This window comes from Phalaenopsis equestris, unplaced genomic scaffold (assembly GCF_001263595.1).
Source record: "Phalaenopsis equestris unplaced genomic scaffold, ASM126359v1 Scaffold226623, whole genome shotgun sequence".
Taxonomy (NCBI): domain Eukaryota; kingdom Viridiplantae; phylum Streptophyta; class Magnoliopsida; order Asparagales; family Orchidaceae; genus Phalaenopsis; species Phalaenopsis equestris.
In genome coordinates this window covers 252,541-272,450 of record NW_018244637.1, presented here as the reverse complement: position 1 = coordinate 272,450, position 19,910 = coordinate 252,541, and the positions used below count along the sequence as shown (strand labels likewise).

The 19,910-nt window shown below is 32.8% G+C and overlaps 1 protein-coding gene across 1 annotated transcript; it reads right to left on the bottom strand.

Annotated features, from left to right (window-relative positions):
• Positions 1 to 13,007: 13,007 nt before the first annotated feature.
• LOC110037892 (probable WRKY transcription factor 50) lies at positions 13,008 to 16,883 on the bottom strand. The gene is made up of 4 exons (XM_020742620.1): positions 16,746 to 16,883; positions 14,273 to 14,472; positions 14,051 to 14,194; positions 13,008 to 13,286 (listed from the first exon to the last, which is right to left on the bottom strand). The coding sequence occupies exons 1-4, from the start codon at positions 16,881 to 16,883 to the stop codon at positions 13,142 to 13,144; spliced, it is 627 nt and encodes a 208-aa protein (XP_020598279.1). The 3' UTR covers positions 13,008 to 13,141.
• Positions 16,884 to 19,910: the final 3,027 nt, after the last annotated feature.

The following is a 19,910-nucleotide window of genomic DNA, read 5'->3' as shown; positions in this document are numbered from 1 at the left end:
TTCCTTCTACTTTAAGTACCACTACTGCTGGTACTCCTACTCTCCAGGAACTTATAGAGCAAATTATGATCAAACAGAGAGATATATTAAGAATGGAAAGTATAATGAAAAATATGGAGGCTAGAAATGCACACAATGATGATTTGACAAGACAGAAGTTTGAATAGGATGCTGCTTATGATGAAGCAATGGTCAGACACATGAGGGGTGACCACTCAGTTTAGTTTCCTACTCACCCTATTTTTATCGCATATCAACAGTAAAATTTTGATGTGGAAGAAGAAGAAGATGATGATGATTGGTAATGTTTTAGTTAGATTTTTGTTTAGTTTATGTTTGGTTGTACTTTATTTGTACTTTATTGTTGAATATTGTTGAAACTGTTTGTTTTTAGAGTGTGACACTTTATTTTAAATATTATGTTGTATTGTGAATAGTAGGATTGTGAAACTATTTTTACATTGGAAATCCTTTTAGTATTGTTGTTAGTTTTTAGTACTTAGTTGAATGTATTTGAATGTATTTGTAGTTAGCTGTAGTTAGCTCTTTCTCAGCAAATTTGTATATGTATTATGTGTTATTTAATGTTTTAAGTCTTGTAGTTTTTCATATTATCACTTGTAATATTTCAGAGTTAAGTTTCAATATCAGAAACTTCAACAGGTAAGTCTTTACTTTATGTATTAAATGTTTTCTTTCACCCTTTTATTTTTCAGTTTTTCATGCTAAATCTTTTAAAAATTTAAGTTTGCGGGAGAATAAAATTTTCTTTTTAAAGAAAAGAAACTTAATTTTATTTGTCCTCAATTAGCTATATTTTCAAAATATTTTAAAATTTAACATGACTTTTGGTATTAGAGGGTAACTTTAGATAACTATATTTAAATATATAGTAAACTTAAGTGAAAATTTTTCAATAATGAAGGTTAACTTGAGAGATAAAGATATTTGGTATGATAGAATAAGACTATATTTTTTTTATTGTAAGTACAGGAATTTGTATTTCTTAAGTATTAAAAATCTTAGAGATTCATGTAAGAAGAAAAGAATAAAACTTTATGAAAAATCTTTAAAGCTGATATAAATTTATAAAGTGAAGGAGTGTGAAAAGTTTTTAACTTTAAGAAGAGGATAGTGAAGTTCAAAATCATTAAAGGACAAAAAAAAAAAATAGAAAAAAAGAAAAAAAAAATCGCTGGTAGTTCACAAATTGATAAGCAGTAGAAATCAAAGAAAAGAAAAGGAAAGAAAAGAAAAAGATGTGTGAGGAGAAGCTTGAGGAGATGCCTAATTAAAAATTGGCTTCACTTGAATCAACTTAAAGAAGAAGGCTTGGCTACATTTTCTAAACTTATATTTCAGTATTAGCATATTTACTAGTAAAGTTTCATGAACTTCTTTTTCATATGGATATTCTAAGTGGCTTTAATATGAATAATTTGCAATTTTCCTTAAAAAAAATAGAGAATAAAAAATCTTAGACATGACTGCTAGATATTATTATTCCTTTAATATTAACTGGATTTTTTTTACATTTTTCTTAAGTTATGATATTGTATTTAGTGGACTAAACTATATAAATCTAGAAGTTAAAATATTTACCATAAGTCATATTTTTATGTAGTAAAGGAGTTACATGAGGATAAGTAACATTTAATTTTAAGGGATTTTGTACACAAAAAATATATGCATTCTTAGACCCATATTTTATACTCATTTTTGGTGATATTACACTTTAAAGAAAAGAATTTTTCATGTTTTATTGCAGGATGTTGATTTTTAGGACTTGAAGCAAAAAGGAAGCAAAAAGGATGGAATTTGGAGTCAGAATGGAGTTTTTGAAGAAATGTTCAGCGTCAACGACGCCAGACTGCACACCAACGGCGCCATTTGATAGAGAGCACAAATTTTATTCATGGACCACTGGCGCCAACGGCGCCTGAATGAGAACCGGCGGTGCCAATGTCGGTGCGGCCCACAATGCCAGTGTCGGTGCAAGACCTATTTCTAGAAGATTCAATAAATTTGGACGCTTTTTGAAGAGTTTTTGGATGTACCTATTGGAAAACTGACCTTAGGCTCTATTTGGAGCTAAAATTGATCAGAAAGGACCCCCTTCGCGCCCCCCCCCTTCACACCCTTCAACCTCTTTACACTCTCTTCTATGCAATTCCACATTCTCTATAGCCACTTAGAGTCCATTAGACATTTATTTTCTGTTATAGTTTTGAGTTTTGGTGGTGAGTTTAAGTGTAAATTCTTCTCTACGAGTGTTGGAGAGGGAGAGAAGTGAGAGATTTCTTCTTCCTACATTTTCTAAGAGAGGCTACAAGGGATTTGCTTTGAGAGAGAGTTTCAGATAAGTGTTGTTTGTTTATTATTGTTGTATGAACTTTCTTTTATATATGAAATTTGTGTTTTGTTGTATCTTTCTCATGAAGTCTGAGTAGTTTCCTTTATCTTTCTCCCTACTCTAAGATATGGTGAATTTGAGAGATAATTTGGATGCGTCAATGTTAAAATATAAAATAAATTGTGATGGCTTTTCAACTCTGTTCTTAATTTACTTTATGATCTAGCCAATTGAATTGTTAAAATATATTGTGAAACATATGATCCGGGAAATTATGATCCGGGATGATCCAGGAAATTGAGTATGAGTTCTACAATAAAGTGAGAATCATATTTAATTCCATGAAGGAGTGTTTCATTCATCAAAATAAGTGCAAATAAATAGCGAAATATAAATTGTTGGGTGTAGAATTGGAGATTTTCTGGTGACAGACTAAAATCCACAATTCGATCTTAGTGTTTAAGAACTAAAGTGAGTGTTAGCCTTCAAGGGAAAGGAAGTAGGAGCTCTAGAGAGAGAGCCAGTATCCTTTTAGCCTAGCCACAGACTTAGAATCTAAACCTGAGATTAGCCAATGATTTTCTATAACACTGAATCAGGGTATAAAATTAAAATTGCCCCTATTTGGCACAATACATTATTAAGCGATTTATTTCATCTCATTTCACCAAAAACTCATTGTAGTGGGAAAGATGTCTTTCATATTAGAAAACTTCACCACATTAACATAGTTTAGTAGTTACTATTTTAAAATTTGCATTTAAATTTTGCCAGTAGTTAATAATTTAGTTCTGATAGTATCTCAAACATTCAAAATTTCATTTTATTTCTGTGAATTTCCTAGTTAATTTATCATTTCAAATTTAAACCTTCCTCGTGGGATAAATATTTGGGACTTAAATAGAAATTCTTGTATTACTTGAAAACGATACGTATAATTGCATATAATCTCAACATTAAGTGCTTAACGTTATTATTCATAAAATACCTTCATAAAATACCATTGGCATCATTTTAAAGCGGAGTCAACTTTATAAATTTTACACAACTATATTTTCGGGGATCATGCAGCTCCATCAAGCTAAGGTTATGTAAAAATCTTTCTCTCATTAACCTTTGGGTTAAGGCTGCATGTTCCATTTTGGGCTCCAAATATTGTACTTCCAACATATCCTTTTAGAACTACGTAATGTACAAACACAGGCTCTCATGCTATCTATGCTTAACTTTTCACAAGACTTGTGAATTCTTATGCGGCTTCTGCACACTGGCAAACTGAGCATCAAACAATCTCTTGAAATCAACAAAGGATTTGATTATCCTAGCGGGTAACACATGAAATTACTTAAGGGTTGATTCCCTCAGCATAGTACAGAAAAGACAACACTTTAGTGTGCTGGTAATTTTCGGCAAGCAGACTAACGGTTCAAATGATGTGATGTGATTGGTCGGGTCAGATCAACCTTTATAAGAATTAAGTGAAGGAGCTTTAAACTTCTTTGGGTGTCAACGGATGAAATATGCCAAGAGAATGCATTCTCTAGCTAGGTGTGCCCAAGTCATTTTCTATTCATAAGCATAGATCCAACACAATACTGGCACTAGGATTCTGTGTCTCTCTCATCCCCATGAGCCACTTGACGACCTTGGGGTTCAGGTTCTTCCTCCCGCTGACTATTATCCCATAAAAACTACTCCCTTACTCTAAGAACCGCCTGGGTCAATTCCGCCATTTGACCCAACATCTAGTCCCTCAACTCTTGAATTTTTTGTTGCATAAATTCCCTAGTGCAATCCATATTTATCATTTCTTTCAGATGGGTTTGCTCTCTGAGTTGTGCTCTTCTCCTTATTTTTGGCATGATCCACGCTCACTGCACCATCTAGAATTTTGAATCTGAGATTGTCCTATAAAACACACCTAATGAATAGAGTGTAGGAGTGAGCAAGCTAGAGAGGTAAGAAAATTGACTAGACTAGCTCGAATAATCCGCTAGCCTTTTACTTTAGAAATGAACCCTTATTTATAGATTAAGAGGGTGTGAAGTGTATAATTTACTTGTCTACCCCTATTTGAAATAAAGACCTCACGAACATTTTGGACATAAATAAATACATGAACAAAACAATGAATGATAAAATAATAAAAAAAAGGACCTTAGATTTGGTTTCCTCGTCCTACAGTCATTTAATGTTAGGCCTTCGATCGATTTATCTAATGGTTTTTGGTCAGCCAGGATATAGGCTTTCAGTTGGCTAAACTATAGGCTTTTAGTTAGTTGAATTGAGGGTCTTCGATCGATCATGTTGTGGTTATTTCGCCACCTAGGGTGTGGATCTTTGGTCGGCCAGATTATAGGGCCTTCAGTCGACCAAGCTATGATCATTCGGTGGGCCCAACTATGGACCTTCGATCGACTGGCTCTCCTAAACCGATTAGCATTTATCGTTCCCTTTGGATGAGACTCATGTTGTCAAGATGAGGCTAAGCTATTGGGCAGAAAAGACTTCATTGTACTCTGATTGGTAGCTCCACCCTTTAAACAGGAAAGCTGGTAGGGAGTTGTGATATGAAAGGCCTTTGAGGTTCTTTTTGAGATGATCAGTGGTGTTGTTTTGTGGGGCTTAATGGTTATCCTTTCTTCAAGGATGTTCCCAGGTGCTTGTCTGGAGGGGTTGTTATTCAACAGGTTTTGTAAACTTTTTGGGAGTGACTTTGATTAGACCTTAAATTTTATGGGTTCATGCTGTTCTGATCTTTGACTTTTGGCAGATCATCTTTGACTACACTTATCTTTGTGACCATAAGATTCCTCTAAGACTCTGACTCCTTCAAATATGAATGACATGGGTTATATATATATATAGATGTAGCCGTCTTATTCAAATTTTCTACCACGGGTCTCTATTTATAAATCCATAATCATTAAAGCTACAATAAGAGCACTAAAATACTCCCACTTAAATGGAACCTTGTTTGATTTTGTCAAAGTTAGTTCCATCAAATCATACCCGGGCCGAGACCACGTATCAATAACGAGAAGCTCACGATTAAAATGTTTTTAAAGTTGATTTTAAAATAATATATTTCAATTCAATTTAAAATAAAAAATAATATAAAAATTGATTGATTGGTTGTATATGAGACTCATTTCAAAAAAAAGTTGATAAATTAAACTTCATTTCGAATAGACTTTAATGTGATTCCTATTTAATTTTTGGGGGATTTACATAGTTAACACCCAAAACTGTAATATTATTTATCTCACACCCAATTTTAATATTTACAATCTTAGCACCCAAAACATTCAAGAACGACGAAATTAACACCTCACTGTTAAACTTCTAACCGGGTTAATGAATTTCAGTGCTGCTCTATTTTAGCAAAGTTGTCGGAGTTTAAGGCTAAACAATATTTAAGATTGGGTAGCGGCGTATGAAGGCGATAGATGGGAGCTGCCCATCATTAATGATTTTTGGTAGGTGCTTGGTAGAAGGGCATGGAAATGGGATTTAAGGCAAAATAGAGGAACTGCTGAGCCAAAGGAAGATAATGACGGGAGTTCTCAGAGGTCTTTGTACGTCCCGATCCGGTTGCCGCAAGTCTTGTGCCGTGTCCGCTTTTGCTTCCGACGGGATCGCCTGACGCCGTAGTGGGTGCAGGGAATGTAAATATTAAAATTTGGGTATGAGATACGTAATATTGATAATTTTGGTGCTATGCAGCTATATTGCCATTAATTTTTTTTGAATTTGTATTGCGCGCGTCTCAAACTAAGTTCAGTAATTTTAAGGCTCGTCCAAATAAATATCATCATAGACTATTCTAATTAATAATTTTTAGATGTTAAAATAAGCATGTTAACTAAGTAATTAAATAGCTTGCACACGACATAATGAGCAATCATGTCAGAATTTGATGATTGGAGTAAGATTGGAATTCATAATCGTATGTAGCTCAAAACAAATAGAGGAGTAAAGTCTTTGCTTCATGTGGAGACGAATTATTGCTTGTCCAAAAAATTTGTGATAGTAGACTAATATTTTAACATCTTAGTATTGTATGAAAATTTAATATACACACAAATAAAAATAAAAAAAAGTAGTAGGAAGAGACACCAAAATTTTTACGTGAAAAGACCCCAAAAAAGGAAAAAAAATCACGGGGACTTGCTCAATCAAAATAATATATTATGCGCCCTTCTCTCACAACATGAAGAATGATGTTACAATCTTACAACTAGAATTACACTTGTATCTTTAATAAGTTTAAGGAAAATATAGGTGTTAGACACAACAATCATATTTGAACGGCAATAGTTGCAAGCAGGGGTCTGAGATGATAGATAGTGATAATCGACAGTGGCTACCACGCTGTGATCTATTGTGGTCGATAGCTGTCGAAGTCGGTGCTATCACCGGGTCTTCTCTCCATAACAAACTCTATGGTTCTTCTTCTCCTTCTCCTTAAGTGAAGAAAGAATGCCTATTTATAGCCTCTTAAAAATGGGAAATTTTGTCTTTTGGCTCATAACTTCAAATTTAGCGATCATAGATAATTTTTTTAATGATTTTTTTAACCATATGATCGTACGATCAATGTTTATTCTCCTTGATCATATATAATTTTTTAATGATTTAAGTGGTTTAATGACTTCCAAAATTAGCGATCTAAGGCTTGTTGTATTCCTCTCATCGAGACCCATAATTCTACTATAAATATGTCAAATTAGAGTTAATTTCATCTTTCAATTGATGAACCAAGGCCTCCAAATGCATTTCAATGTTTTGATCCGGGCTTGATTGACTATAAATTAAATTTGATATCAATGGCCTCATCTTATCGAGATGGTAATTTGATTATAAACCTGCTTTAATTGAGACCACCATGATCTTAAATATTAATTTAGAAGATCTTTCATAAAAAATGCATCGAGATTTGTGCTTGTTAAAAAATTTGCTAATGACAAATTAGTGGTTGGATCATCCAAAAATATAACTTCGAATATTCAAAAACTTATATTTTGAAATGATAAGAGCTGTCATGGATGATCTATATGATATATATCATGTTATCATTATCCGGGTTAGTGGTTGTAGTGGTGTAGTGGCTATGGTCCAAAACGGCAATGAAGACTAGCATCAGGACGTGTAAGGACACAAGAACGAGTGCATGTATACATCCAAACAAGTAAATGAGTACTTTTATATACTAAAAAAAGTGATGGGGACCCCGTAGTTTGGTATAAATGTGAGTGGGGACACAACGACGTGTGTGAGCGTGAGTGCGTGCACGTGTACATGGGAATGTGGGAGTGTGTGCGTGGGGTGTAGTGACGTGTGTTGTAGTGGTGCGCGAGTGTGTGAGCAAGGGCATTTTCATGTGGTTGGTGCACAAATATGGGCTCGTGAGTAGTGAACATGGTTGAACTTGGGTGCATAAGTGGGCAACGTAGACGTGGGCTAGATGTGGGTGTGATCATAAAGAGGAGTCAAGTGGGAGTGGATGTGGGGCGATTGAGTGCGTGGCCGTGCAAGTGCATGCATGCCCGTAGGTTTGCTCGCTGGGCAAAAACCTAAAATTTTAAAATTGCCGCTCTTTTTTTTCCTAATTTGTGTATATAAATAACATATTTGATGGGAGAAAAGCCGCATCATCTCTCCACATATTAAAATCATTTCCAGGTTTTTGTTGCCTTCTCTCCCAGGTTGTTGTTTCCACTTTCTAAGTCTGTGTTTCCACCTTCCTCAAGCTATTGTTTTTTTCTTCCTTAGGTTGTTGGTGCCTTCTTTGTTGCCTATTGTTGTCCTCTAATGCTATTGTTATCTTCCTCCTCAGGTTGTTGTTGCCTTCTTTTCTAGGTTGTTGTTGTCATCTTTCTTAGGCTATTGTTAATTTCAAGAGAAGGGTTTTCTTTATTGATTTCCATTGAAGATTCCAATTTCTAGATAGTCTAACCCCTCTCAAAGGCCATAAAAAGTATCCAAATCCCAATGAGACGATGTAGACAATTACTGAGCTTGCTTGATAATTTTTTGAAAGAAGTTCAAATTTCTAAATTAAATGGTGGTTAAGTTACCCGGTCTTTCTGATCAAGCTTCTTTGTCTCCTCATGAATTCATCACAATTTATGAGACCAGCTTACATGCAAGGTTTCAATTTCCACCAGCTCCTGAGCTAGTGACTATGTCTATCTAAGTTTTCTTATTAAACTATGGCAATCATAATGGGATGATTATTCTCTTTAGGGACCATGATGCGACATTGTCATTGGTGATAGTGACAAAGACAAGTAAGTTCATTTTTTATGTTTGAGATAATATCACTTAAAAGTGTGAATTGTTAGGCTTTCAAACATGAGTTGCTCTAAAAAATTGGCCCATTCAATTATTATTTATGAACAATGATTGAGGTCTTCATGAGAAAAATAAAAAACTGAAGAAGCCATCCTTTGATCTTCATGTTGTGGAAAGGGATGTATTGAAGATTCTTAATTTTTAGATTATTTATGTGATGTCTTTTACCCCAATAAATCTGCAACGTTAGAATATTTGTTCAAAATTGGTCTCTGCATTCATACAAGAAAATCTTATTTTGTAATGTTGAATGGGTCATAGAAGCCTTAGCAAGTGCCAGAAATATCCTCCAAGCGTCCTTTACATGATGATAGTTTTTTTTCTTATTATAAAACAAAAAAACTGATAGAGGTCATATAGATTTTTTCTTTATGGATCCTTTGAATTACACATGCATTAAATTTTCATGAGTTGAAGAATGTGTAGTCATCTTTAATCCTATGTTATTACTTTTTTTTTCATGTTTGACATATATTTATCTTCTTTAGATAAGGAAGAAGATATAATTTTTTTGCTAAAGCTTTCTGTAAGAATGTTGAACATAGAGTGTGTGAAGATAAATATCTTCAAGGCGAGTTTAAAAAAATGTATAATGTCAATGCAAAATAGATATTAGCCTTGAAAGAATAGCTAATAGAGAGCAAAAAAGAATTGACCATCAGTATGTTTTTTTTTTTTCTACAAAGTCAGGAGCTGAAGAAGTCTCAAGAAGAGTTAGTGGAGAAATGAGCTGATCTTAGTCAAAGTACCAAAAGCTTGAAGGTTTTTTGGGAAAAGTTGTTGGTTCTTAAAGTGGAGAACAAGAAGTTGCAAAACCAATCTAAAGAAGAAGGATTCACCGAACGATTTTAGAAAGGGTTTCTTTTAATGTACTATAGGATTGGGGTTGACATCGAGGGTTTACCTTCTCAACCAGGAATCTGAAGACCCCTCTTCTTATCTTGAAGGTGAAATAGCTAAGAGTGATTTGCAAGAGCACACCACTAACAACGGGGAAATATGCCACTAAAGTTGATTAGCGTTTATTTTTACTGGTTTATTATAGTTTTTGTATTTTTAAAATTATATATTTTGTAGAGATTTTTATTTATTTAATTTAGATTTTGTAATTTATCATAGTGTGTTTGTCCATATAGGTCTTTCCTGCTTGATATAGCCTTTATACTTTTGAAAAGTGTGTTTTTCTGTAATATTTTTTGTCTGCTTAATGTAATTTTCATACTTCTTGATAGTGTGTTTATCTTCACGGGTTTGGAATTTGCTATATTTTTTCCATAATAGATTTCTCCACTCATTTTGTAGTATAATATCAGGGTGAAATGTTACTTAACAAGTATTACCAAAAAAATATTATAGTTTCCCAAGTGATGTTAGCCTATTCTAGGTTATTTTACCTGAGATATTCAATAATGTTAGCTTGCGATGAAAAAGTCGAATGGAATTTATTAAGGATGTTATACCCATTCTAAGTTGTCTTGCCTGAGATGTTTGAAGATGCTAATCTATTATGGATAAAGTTGAACAAAATTTAACATTGATGTTAGACTCATACTAGGTTGTTTTGTTAGAGATGTTTGATAGTGTTAACCTATTATGGATAAAGTCAAATAAAATTCAACAAGAATGTTAGTCTCATCTTAGGTTATCTTTTGAAACATGCTTGATGACATTAATCTGTTATAGGTAAAATAAAGTGAAATTCACCAAGAATGTTACACCCATCCTAAGTTGTCATGTTGCAGAAGCTCGATGCTATTAAACTATCATTGATAGTGTCAAATGAAATTCAAAACGAATGTTAGACATATCCTAGGTTATTTTGTTCAACATTAACCTATTATTTACAAAGTTGAAACCCTTTCTAAGTTATTTTGTCAGAGATGCTCAACTATGTTAACATGTTATGAACAAAGTCAAATAAAATTTTCCAAAGATATTAGACCCGTCATATGTTACTTCGTCGAAAAAAACTTAACGGTGTTAACCTGTTATGGAAAAAGTTAAATTGTGTTTCCTTGGGATAAATTAAGCCCATAATAAGGTGGTATAAATAACTTTATTTCTAGAGTCTAGGTTGAAGGCCAAGATGGACTATTGTTTTTCTTAAGAATATGTTTGTCCATACTCAAGAAAAATAATTGTCAACCTTCTTGTTGTTTCTTTTGAAATTATTTTCCTCAAGTGATGGTGTTATCCACATAATCCTGTAAAGCAGCCCAATTATCTTATCAAATTGGTATTCTTATTTTTCTCTTAATTTGATGACATGATTTTTGGTATGATAATGAATTTAATAGAAATGATAGTGCAAGCTGATTTGGAGGTCGATTAGCGAGAGGTGTATGGAACAGGTAATACCTAAGAGGTCTGCTTCTTAACAAGCTAGGTTGAGGAGAAATTTTAGTTTGAGGAGGGGGCCTCCATATGTGAATTCTCGAGTGAGGAAATCTTCAGTGATGGTTGATCTTGGGCATGTAAACATAATCTGATTGTGTCAGTATCGACTATAAACCCACCATATGAACTAAAGAATCTTATTCATAAACTCTTCCATTATGTGCATCAAATCTTTCAAAGACAAAATTAATGCATCGTCAAGAGCAAAATAGTGCCTATTGAGTAGGAAATAATCGAGGCTTGATATCCCAAGATTTAAGGTTGTCCCTTGATGTGATGTGCATTAAAACATGAGGTTTAGAGATTTTTTTTATGCTTTATTATGATCTTTTCAAATTAGTTTCTATGTGCATTAAAATCTTCATCAGCTATAATTTATGCTTCAACATTATGGATTAGGTCAATATATGAAAAAAACGGATTCTCACCTCAAGGATGAGTAGAAAGGACTAGGACATAATCCTCCTTATGAAGAAGCTATTTAGTAATTCTGGATCTAATCTTTGAATTTAATGAGCTTCGACCAAAAATCTCTAGAATTAATTTTTCTTAGAGATTTTCATTCACTTTAATGAATCCTAAAGAGGTGAGATAAGTCTTTGACGATCTTTCTATTTGTGTTGAATCGCTCCACAAAAAAATTTGGCAAGCTCATCAAAGTTTGAACAATTTTCTTCTGGAGTTAATAATATTAAGTACATGTTTAGTCCTTAAGAATAGTAGGAAAAAATTGATAAAAAAAGAATGTGAGAAGCTAGTTGTATGTGCATGATGATTCTATAATAATCAATGTGTTCATATCCCATCATAAGAATTAATGTGTGGAAGCATGAATTCTCCTGGAACAGGGTGTTGAGGGATGATCTCAATCGAATGAGATGACTCTTGACTACTATATCGAGCAAAGAAATGACCTCTATCCCTTAAAGGAAACTCTTCTTCTACTTGACACTGTAACTCATCACAGATTATGTGATGCCGAGTTAATTTCTCCACAAATGTTGGAGGTTTATTACAAAGTCTGATTACACGTGATGGATGTGTGGAGCTAGCATTGCCTTATCGGTTAGCTTCTTGAAGAGAAACTTCAGCATGTCTTTGTAAATCTAATCAGTGCATTTAGCGATACCTGCTCCCCTTCAATATTTACAACCTTGGGTTATTGAGCCTTACATAAAAATTGAAAAATCTCATTTTGAGACTTCCATTCATCATTCATTTATTTCATTGAAAAATGATGCTGAGGCTTGGTATCCTGAACTTCGAAACCGCACCCTAGAATGATGAATTTTATAGCAAGAAGTTTGTGTATTGCGTTGGTTATCAATTGAAGAAGTGTAGATTTCTGCTAATGGGGCATTTTTTCCCTCAGACGGTGCCAAACTTAGATCCAACATAAGATGTGATTATTCTTGTTCTGGATTCTAATATATTTACCTGTCACGGATTCTAATATATTCATAATGGCCTTCTCAACCTTTCAAGGTGTTTTACAGAGAAAAGCATTTGTACATTAATAAACATTAATGTATCCATTACTGATAAAGATTATTAATAAATTAAACATTTCTAAATTACTCCGAAGCATTTTCTTACATTCAATGATCAAGATCATGAAACATTGTGGAGAGCACAAACTATAGTGGCATCAGAACATATTTACTCCATTAAGATTCAAGCTAAATATTCTTTTAATACTTTTTACATGACATATGCAGATTATAAACATTGTTTAAGGAATTACAAAGTTTCTGGTGTGCGAGCTACGAGCTTGTTGGGTTTGGTGCTTCCTATTTAAAAAGAAAAGCTTCAAAAATAAATATTTTATTCGGTCAAACCAAATTCAGACTAACATCAACATATTAATGATTCAAGCAAATGCAATTATCAACCACACTTTCAATCTCATTTCTTTTTTTCTTTTTTACAATTCAATACCTTACTCAATCAAATTCTTAATTTTACATTGAGATTACTTAAAGTAACATATAAATTCTAACATTTACACACTATATCATAATAATAATATTTGTTCTACGTCCCACTGTAGTCGTGCTGATTGAGAGCATAGTGATTATGGATGCCTTCATAGCTTGTAATGACGTAGCCGGAATCTTCCTCCATTCTTTCTATCCTCTTCTTTACATTGCAGCCTTCCATCGAGCACCGATAGTAATTCCTGTCCATAAATTTCATTACTTCAATCATTCGTTTAGCCTGACAAAAAAAATAAATCAAATATGGCTATATTGACTTGTGAATCACTGAGCATTTTTATTTGCTTATGAAAACTATTTTATGCATTAGGAACATTTTGTTGGATCATGCAAAATGAATGTGAACATCTATCTATTTCTCACAGTATTTCTCTTACTATTAATTTAGTTGCTTAGAATCTGTTTATATTTAAGAAAAAAAATGGAAGTGTCATGATGTAAGTAGATCGAAATCATAAATATATCAGTGTCTCAATCTTAAAGAGGCCATCAAACATATTTTCAATCAACATCAATTTTCTTATAACAAGTAACTGAAATAATCTAGAACATCCCACTCGCAAAAATGCATATATTCGTCTGAGAAGAAAATATTACTTTCGGTAAATCAGATGTGTGTTTGATAGCGTGAATCGCATCACGCTCTAAAAGATCCGTTACAAACAGACATAATATTTTCTCAATTTTGGGATGTCTAGGATTTATTTTCATTGAAGGGAAGTAAGGGAAAACAAAAAGAAATATAGAAGATTTAATTAATAAAGAAGTGTTTGCCATTTATTTAACCTTTTAATATTTTTATTTTCTCGGAATTCAATTCCCGTCCTACAAACACATTTTTGAAAATGTACATACAATTAACTTTGCTTAGTTTATATTGTCCTATTTTATTAATACATGTATGAGGAAACTGAAAAGTAATATTTTTATGTTGATGTATGTTCACCTTGGATTTGAGCTGCTTTTAACCATTTTCTTTCCATATTTCCTCCACTTATAGCCATCATCCAGAACATCACGGTCCGATTTTGTTTTAAACGAAACTTTAGTTTTTTTGAGCCTCTGATTACTCTGCTGCATGTTAGTATTTCTGCACATCCACAAAGAGCACCATCAGCACAAAGCTCCCCAACAGATTAGCTAATAATTAGAGCTAGGATTCACATACCTGCTTCCACAATCATTTACATGATGCAAGATGGTACCTCGCTGATACTGAGAAACCAGCTGCTGATTTTCACTGAATGTTTCCTCAGAGACAAAAGAGTCATCAAACTCAAAATATATGTCATCAAAAACTTCAGTCGGTGAAAAGTTTGAGGATAAGACAGAAGAGTTGGAAGCCATTGGAGGAGGGCTGAAGCAGAGCTGAAAATAAGAGGGGTATAAATAAACATAATTTTGAATGAGGATTCCGCGCTTTCTTGGAGACTGGTGTGAGACGTGGAAGACTTGTAGAGACTAGTCCCATTTCACAGTTTAATGACATAACTAATATTATTTATTAAAATGTCATGGAGTCAATTGAAAGTCCGTGGTAATGACTAGGTCTTCTTGATCGTGCGGTTTCTACAGATAGGAAGAAACAAAGAAAGCTGGGTTTTTTTATTTTTTTAGATTTATCTTAAAATGAATGTAATATATTTGATGATCAAACAAGTTATATATAGAAGATATTTGCATTAAAATTTATGTATTCTAGAAGTCACTACAATTAAATTTGGTCATCTTTCTTAGTTGCCTCTTGAGATGTAATTATAGCTGCCCCAACCCAAATAGTCATTATTGAACCCTATTGCGCCAAAATGGGAGCCAAATTAAAATTAATCTTATTGAAATTATATTAAAAATCTTTAAACAACTCCTGGTTCGATCTCTTAAGTGAATCCAAATTCATAAGAATTGAGCCATGATAGGCTTGAGTGAAGCCAATGAGTCATTTTTACCTCAATTTATGTCCAAACTCATCAAGTCAAATTCAAAGCTACTTAAAACCTTTTCAAATCATCTTAAACTAAGCCCTTGGGAAATGGAGCCAAATTAAACTTTGGCCCATATTTGACCAAATGATTTCTAAGAAACTTTTTGGCTAAATCGAGGTGTAATCCTAATCAAACTCAACCAAACTCAAAAAATTGCCACCAAACGAATCTACTTGAACCTACTGAGCCCATCGGTCCAAGTCAAGTGCGCCCAAGGGTATGCAATTGTCCAAATTAGATATCTAATATCACATTTGACCAAGCCATTCAACTTATGCCTAAAGTGACTATTCTACATCCTTCTTTAAGTTATGAGGTCCTACTTAGAGGGGGCTAATTTTGACTCTAAGCTACCATGACTCCCCTAACTTAGCCAATACTAGACTATGATTCGATCCACTTTAGTTCAACTTCACTGCACATTATGTTGCTTCTAACCATTGTATGAGACTGAAGTCTTGTAGAATCATTCTTAGCCCTTTGTTTGAGCTCATTAGAGAGTAGGATTATCGTTAGAGATCCTGCTTGAGCTAACTTAAGCCAAAATAGTTAGTTTTTTTCTCAAAGCTAAACAGGGCATATTAGGCATTCAATTAATTCCCCAACACCTTAGTAAGGCCCCTCAGTTAGTTTCTCCTCTAAGTGCCTCAAAATCTTCTCATATGAAACTTGCCCGATCTTAATAAAGCTAACAAACCATGCTTTATGAACTATTACAAAGCAAGGGAGAAGTATTTACTAGGTTAATAAAAAAATTATAGATAGCCATTTTAAAGAAAACTAGAAACACACAAGGTAATTAAACCTAATCCCATACCTAATTTCATCTTACTTTGTAAATTATAGAAAAAACGTAGCCCTAAGGGCAAAACCACTTTAGGATAGAATCTCTAGGGCCTTCTAATCTCTTTGGGTGAAGGAGTTTTGGAAATCATATACTGGATCATGCATATCACAAAGAAAATCACAAATGGATCTCATTCTCTAGTTAATGTTTAGGGAAGAAATCATAGCCATCCATTCCAATTTTTCAGATTATATGAACCTGAATAAGTCATATAGAACATTGTAAAACTCATAAGAAAACTGATGGAATAATCTCCAATGTTAAATCTTTGTTCAAACAACTTGGGTTATTTCTAGCTGGTGTCAGAGCTCATCGTAAATACACCTAACTAAGCAGAGTGTACTATCAATAAGTTATGCTTCATGTTAGTTCAAACTAGCTAAATTAATATGATGTTAGAAAAATATTAAATAAAACACAAAATCATTAAAAAATATTAAAATAAAGAAATCCAAATAATATGCAAAATGATCAACAAAATAGAGACGAATATGGGAAAAATAAAAGCCTTAACTTCTAAACATTAATTTGAATTTTATTTAAATATATTGGAAATAAAATAATTTAACTTAAATTAAATTAATAGTCAAATTAATCTCAAAATTTTGTAGAACGATCACTGCCTTTTGAAAGTTTGAAAAGTTTTCAAGAATATTTTAGGCCTTGACTTGTGTGCACCATAGAGGCCTGAGTGGACTGCTTGATTACATCTTGAGCTTCAAATTTTCTTAGACACCGTAGTGGGATTTGGTCAAAAGACTTGCAGTAAAGGATGTTTTTCAGTAGAGCATAGGACAATGCTCACTGCTTACTTTAGTTTGTAGTAGAACTGTCTTCTGGTAATCCTTGAGTTTGCAAATATTTAATGAATGGTTGTCTCCAATCCTCTTTTCTTCTTTCTCATCAGCTTTCACTGTCACATCAGCACCGATTTTGTGAAGTCTGTCCATGTCTATTTGAGAGAGGACTTACCACCCTTTACTGAAATTTGAATGTGGTCCTCTTCCAGGTAGGCAAACTCCTTCGTGAGCTTTTCTAAAGCATCTTCTAATGAGTTCTCTTGGCTTAAAATTTAAAAAAACATACATTTGGGATTTGTTCTAACAGCTTTATAGTGCAGTGAAAGTACTACTTGAGACTTGGATTTAGGGTTTTATACTTTCCAGCAACCTAGTTAATGATGAGATGAGAATCCCCATGAATGTCGATGTCCTTAGTTTCCATTAAAATTGTTAGTTCCAAGCCAGTTATGAGCGCCTTGTATTCAACTTAATTATTTTTACATGACTCTGTTGAGTGGCAAGAAAATTGTTTCATCGCTCGGGCTAGAGTAATGAAAATCAATCATACCTTTGTTTTGTCGTGTATGATACACCTAAAATATATAATCTTTAGGTACACATTTTTATACATATTTTTTAGATGTTGTACTTTAATAAAAGATATTTGTTTATTTTTCTTTTAGGTACAATCAAAAGAATGAAAAATGGTAAAAGGAGTGAAAAAGGATGAAATTTGGAGCAAAAATGAAGAAGGTGCAAAAATGAACTCAATCGCCTAAGCGCCTAGGTTTGGCCCAGGGTGGGCGGCTTGCGCGCCAGTTAAATAGAGAGAGCCACGCCTAAGCACTAGGTACATAGCGCTTAAGTGCCAGAAGTAGTTATTAGTAATTACTTGATGATTCATTAAATTTAGATGAATTTTTGAAGAGGTGTTTAAAGCAGCCCTTGGTGAAAACGTGGGAAATAGTTAATGGACACAAAAATTCATTCAATTGGCTTTTGAAATGAGGCAACTTCTATAAGATTCATTGAATGAAGAAATATTTTAAAGAGAAACCAAAACACCATTTGAAAAATTATAAAAGAAGACGTGGATCATCCATAGAATCAATCCATCAATCCATCAATCAACCCATCAATCCAACCAGACCAATCGAGTGCCAACCACCACATACGCCGCCGCCATCGCCGACACTTTTATTTTAATTTTGAGTTATATTTTGTATTGTTAGTGAAGGAAGAGATTCAAAGGAACTTCAAGACTTTGGTGGAGAGGATTTAAAATAAGTTTTAATCTTTGTGACTACATTTGGTTTTAATTTAGACTTCTTGTTTGTGTGCATGATTTCTATTTTCAAACTCAAGTGTGTTTTCTCCATAAATTCTGAGTAGTTTTCTTTATATTTTTCCTTGAAATGATAAGTGATTAAGTATTGTATGGAAGTTATGTGAAGTATTAGTCTTTAATGTTGGAAAAAGTTATGACGATTTTAAACCTTGTACTGCATTTTCTTCTTGATTTTGCTAATTAAGGTGTTAATACCTATTGTGAGAATATGTAAGATCCGAGATGGTATTATCTCAGTCAATAAATGGTAAGAATCACATTTGATTTCTTGAATGAGAATTTAGTTCATGTGGGTTGAGTGCAAATAAATAGGGAAACAAACTTTGAAGGGTATAGAATTAGAGGACTTTAGAGTGACAGGCTAAAGCCCCCAATTTGGTTTATAATTTTAGGTTTTGATAGGAGATGTTAACCCTCAGGTGGAGGGAGGGAGAAGAGGGAAGTCTAGAGTGAGAGCTAGTATCTTCCTTACCAAACACATTTTCAAGACTATTCAAACTATATATTAGCCAATATTCTTTATAGCATCTCTAAGCATCTCTAGTAAAAAAGGTAAGGAATATTATTGCTTTTATTTGGCACAACATAATTAAAATACTTCCACAACATAATTCCTATACTTGTTACTGATTCATGATAAGGAAAAATATATATTATTTATATTGTCTTCATCTTACAAATATCTAGTTAAATTGGTTAGTTGTTTACTTTATTTTCAATTATCAAAAATTACAAAAAGAATCAAACTTTCATTCCTATATAGCATATAGGGTTAAGTAAGAATATTTTGCGAAGTAAAATTTTGTTATCTAATTTCTCCTATTTTGTAAAGTTGCATATTGCATTTTCCCTATGGGTTTGATATTTGGGGCTTAATCAAAAAGTCCTATATTACTTCATAACGATGTGTATACTTGTATAGTATCCCATATTTAAATATTATAAATGTATTCTTATTTTCTTCAAAGTCAAAATTTTTCCTAGCTTTTGCTTGGGATCATTTTTTGGCGCTGTTGCAAAGTAAGAATTATAATTAAAGAAATTAAGAATATAATGACATACATCACATTAACATATATAAAGAGAATCAAGATCAAGTTTTTGGTGTCGTTGCCTTGGAAGAATTAACAAATATTGAAAAATATTTGAAGAAATTTTTAGAAAGAAAATTTTATATTTTTATAAAGTCTTATTTAAATTTTTAGATTTATTATAGGAATATTGTAGTGTTGTTTTTATATAATGTTTTTTTTTTGTGTGTTTTTATTTTATTTGTTTTGTAGTAATGTATGTGTAGTTTAGGTTCCACAGTACTAGTGCCCTATGATTCTGAATTAGAAAGAACTATTAGAAAAATAAAAAAAATTAAAAATTACTGAAAAAAATAAAAAATTTTGAGAAATGACAAACCAAAACAATCAAAATGCTGAAGAGTTTAGACTTTTAAGAGATTAGGCAAACCCTATGGTGGATGAACTTCTTGCATATTGCATTTTCCCTCTAGGTTCGATATTTGGGGCTTAATCAAAAAGTCCTATAGTACTTTATAACGATGCGTATAATTGCATGTTATCCCATATTTAAATATTATAAATGTATTCTTATTTGCTTCAAAGTCAAGATTTTACCTAGCTTTTGCTTGGGATCATTTTTTTGCGCGTTGCAAAGTAAGAATTATAATTAAGGAAATTAAGAATATAATCACATACATCGCATTAACATATATAAAGAGAATCGGGATCAAGTTTTTGGCGTTGTTGCCCTGGGAGAATTAACAAAAATTGAAAAATATTTTAAGAAAATTTTAAAAAGAAAATTTTATATTTTTATAAAGTCTTATTTAAATT